This window comes from Trachymyrmex septentrionalis, unplaced genomic scaffold (genome assembly GCF_001594115.1).
Source record: "Trachymyrmex septentrionalis isolate Tsep2-gDNA-1 unplaced genomic scaffold, Tsep1.0 scaffold196, whole genome shotgun sequence".
Classification (NCBI taxonomy): Eukaryota; Metazoa; Arthropoda; class Insecta; order Hymenoptera; family Formicidae; genus Trachymyrmex; species Trachymyrmex septentrionalis.
This window is the reverse complement of record NW_017305135.1, coordinates 335,218-339,147: the sequence shown is the minus strand read 5'-3', so window position 1 is coordinate 339,147 and position 3,930 is coordinate 335,218. Positions and strand designations below refer to the sequence as shown.

The 3,930-nt window shown below is 44.8% G+C and overlaps 1 protein-coding gene across 3 annotated transcripts in view; it reads left to right on the top strand.

Moving 5' to 3' along the window:
• The window catches only part of LOC108747169, a 168,600-nt gene extending 164,711 nt beyond the window's left edge, over positions 1-3,889 (top strand). For all 3 annotated transcript variants that reach the window (XM_018484474.1, XM_018484472.1, XM_018484473.1), the window contains exons 3-8: positions 183-427; positions 687-880; positions 1,546-1,668; positions 1,763-1,977; positions 2,334-2,717; positions 2,808-3,889. In XM_018484474.1, coding sequence (XP_018339976.1) covers positions 183-427; positions 687-880; positions 1,546-1,668; positions 1,763-1,977; positions 2,334-2,717; positions 2,808-3,395 — 1,749 coding nt within the window. In that variant the 3' untranslated portion in view covers positions 3,396-3,889. The remainder of the gene's footprint in view (positions 1-182; positions 428-686; positions 881-1,545; positions 1,669-1,762; positions 1,978-2,333; positions 2,718-2,807) is intronic.
• The last annotated feature ends 41 nt before the right edge of the window (positions 3,890-3,930 follow it).

The following is a 3,930-nucleotide window of genomic DNA, read 5'->3' as shown; positions in this document are numbered from 1 at the left end:
AGCTATACGTATGTGCATCGTGTATAGGTACGTGCGTCGGACAATGAGTAGGAAACGAAGGGATAACAGAAATAGAGAATGAGAGAAAGAGAGAGAGAGAGAGAGAGAGAAAGGCGGAGAGAAGAAAGGTCATACAAGCTGAAAGGAAAATATTCGACGTACAATATTCTTTAAATGCGCAGATGGTTGGCTTGAAAAACGTCAGTAGCAACAGCGACATTTGGCCGTTGGAGAGGCCAGAGGGCATGCCGGCCATCCAATCTTTGGAGGTGATGTGTGGGAAAGATCATATGGACGTCCATCTCTCGTTCTCGCAACCCTTCGAAGGTATCGTCTCGTCTAAAGGTCAACACGCGGATCCACGTTGCATCTATGTCCCACCGTCCACCGGGCAAACGTTCTTTTCCTTTCGGATAGCTTACGCAAGGTGAGCGGATGAAATTGAAAGAAAAATGTATCTAAGTACCAGTGTACGGATAACTATAATTTTACCGTCAAGAACTCTCATCTACTTTGCGCTCTTGCATTTTATCCATAGTTCACGAGAGACACGACAATATTATTGTGACACAATTTTTCAAGCTATTTGCTTCTCCCAAACTTTGTTAAAATTATAATACTTATATACTTAAAAGAATACTATATAAAACGTATTGCTTTACTTATATAATTTTTTATCATTTCAGATGCGGTACGAAACCGGACATGCACGGACAGTTTTACGAAAATACTGTGGTGGTCCAATACGACAAAGACCTACTTGAGGTTTGGGACGAGGCTAAACGTCTGCGATGCGAATGGTTCAACGATTATGAGAAGACCGCGTCAAAACCGCCGATGGTTATCGCGGATCTCGATGTGATACAGCTGGATTTTAGAGGTAGGAGCATCTTACGATTACGCTCCCATCAAGTGCTATTTCTTAATGGAGATAAATCCATCGACATACATTCTCCGAGCTCTCACGGCGATACTATTGAAACAACCGCGTGACATCCGCGTGCACGGGAAATTCTCCTTCGATTGCCATCTGCTGCTGTAAACAATCTCTAGGCAGCAGACAGAATTATGTGCTCTCTAAGAGTTTCAAGTTTATTCTGAAATATTGCAGTGTTAAATATCCAAGTGAATGTGCCACGTTTCTCCATGATCATTTTCTATTAAAGCAGCACACATGAATACTTGGCTTTTGAGCGTGCATTACGAGGGATAGATAGCGGTACATTTAATGCGCGCAAACATATCAGCACGAGATACACGTTGCAACTCGTGCACCCGTTTGCGGTTGGCCACAGGTGAAGCCACAGTCACATCGGTTAATTTCAATATATGTATAAAGCGAGGCACGCGCGGAAATATTATACACGTGCAGAGCAGTGCTGCACAAAGAGGGAAGAATAATTATATAACTAAATCAATTGATACGGCACTCCTCTTTCATTCCGGGATACAAATTATTTTCCAAAACTTGATACTTGAGGTGCCGGTTTGCCGATTTTTCTTCTTTTCGTCGCGAGTAAGGAGTAAATCCATCACTGTTCACAGGCGACAACGTGGACTGCTGGATGGAGATTCAGCACGGCAAGGGTCCATGGGCGCCACCCGTGTCCGGTATCGTGCCACTCGGCTCCACTCTAACTCTGGTCGTCGCTATAAACGATTATCGAGGTAACAAGTTTATTCTTCAGAAACACGAAACTTTCCGGGCGATCGGAGCGCGGAGATTTACTAACGTAATTTTCTGTTATTTAACCGAGCACAGGTGAGTTCGACATGCGGGTCAAGTCGTGCGTGGCTTCAGACGGCGGCGGTCACACGATACAGCTCAGCGACGAGTTCGGCTGCGTGCTAAGACCGAAGATGATCAGCCGGTTCTTGAAGGCGCGCGGCTCAGACGACCGCGCGACCGTGATCACGTACGCCTTCTTCCACGCGTTTAAATTCCCGGACGCGTTAAGCGTTCATATCAAATGCAAGGTAACAATGTACGGTTTTTAGAGATCAAATCTGATTAATGTATTCTAAATTGTCGGGAACCATCAACTTGGGATTTGCGTTACTTATGTAATTTCGATTTATATTTTATATCGGCAAGGACCCGAATTGAAGGGTCGAAATGATTGATTTTATTCGTTTTGTTACATTCACACGAAAAGAGAGAATTTTCGGTGCATCCGAACACAGCTGATGTACTTTTTTACATTTTTCACTGTTAAATCTGATTGTTGGTTAATCTCTTGATCGAGAGATTAGCTTATCTCGACTGATAATCTCTGTCTGTCATTTACCATTCGAATTTCCTTTAACAAATTTGAAAATATTTGTACAAAAAGGTGGAAATATGTCGGCACGGTTGTCTGGATCATTGTCAATTGAGCGGCTCTATAGCTCATTATATTCAAGAAAGAAAGGATCATATACGACCGCAATACATAGAGAGTATGGCAACTTCTATTCCCTCTAATGACAACGATAACAGCAGCTCGAACAAAGACAACGAAGACTCGGATGGCAATGTGGAGCATGGAGATGGTTCTCTATACGATGATGTTATTCAGAACGGCGACGATATGACGTCAATCGGCGGACATTTCCTAGATGTTGAAAAGTCGATTCCGAAAGCTCAAGCACAGACGAGTAATCGGTTACCATCAACTGTGACTGAAACGCAGCACGACAGCGAGCCGGATGATGTCGATTTATCGAAACCATTTATGGTAAAAAACGTAAAAAAAAAAAAAAAAACAATCTATCTGTCTCAATCGATCGATATACATCATAAATCACATCGCTCGCTTCTTTTTTAGGAACCATCGCGGGTGGATAAATATGAGAGCGAACAGGATCAATTTCCGCATGGACCGCGGAATCTGGAGGAGGACAACGGCGCGGTGCCGGTGACGCCGCTCTCCGCCAGTGTCACCCGTCGAAAACGCTCGGTGACGGTGACGGATAGGAAAGCGCGTAGCGCTGACGTTGGTGTCAGCGGTATTTACGAGGTCATCTCCGAGGCGGATCTAGCCTTTAGTCCGGACACGCACGCCGAGGCGGTGACTGTTTTTCAGGGCAGGATACGCGAAGAGGTCGTTTACGGGATCTGTCTGCCGATGCCAGGTTTTAGCGCGCTTTTCATCGTCGTCGCGCTCTCGGCAGTCGTTTCCGCTCTCGTTGCGGGCGCGATGCTGCATCGGCTGCAGGCGCAGCGGGACGTCGCAGCCGGCAGCAGAGAGAACAACCAAACCGGAGTGCACGGCAATAACAACGGCTGGTTGCCTTACGGTTTGCTCCGCGTGCGCTGCACGACGCGACCCACTCATCATCCCAATGAGCTACAACAAAAACAGCCGAACGTAGCTTCGCAGGTTGCTGCGGATCCATCGGTCGAGCGGGGCTGACAACGCCTTCATTCCAGTTTTAAGACGCGTGCGTCCAGGTGCGTCTAAGGAGAGACAATGTGCAATAATACGCTGTACAAAGTATCGTAAGTACATCGCTGAGCTGCGTGCAATTATAAACAGGTATTCATCGAAAGAGATACGCTAGAGGAGACAGAGATGAGCTGGAGGAAACGGAACACCTTTATATTGTATTTGGTACTATTGTTCGAGTTTATCCTCCTGCGAATCGCGCGACGACACCAAATTCTCGCGAATCGCAGTCGTACAAGAGAACTCTATCTCTGGGTAGGTATTTACGTTACTCGGAGATTTTATCGAAGTTATTTTATAACTTGCGTAACGTGAATATTATCTCAATCTCGTAACGTGATGTTTCTTCAGTCGTTATGTCGCGTGTCGTAGTTTTCAGTAATCAATTACACATTAATAAACATTAATAAATACCGCATTGTTATGAATATTTCTTATGAATATTATGCAATGACGTATTGTACCCCTTTTTATAATTCTCTTTATAAATAAATTTATAATG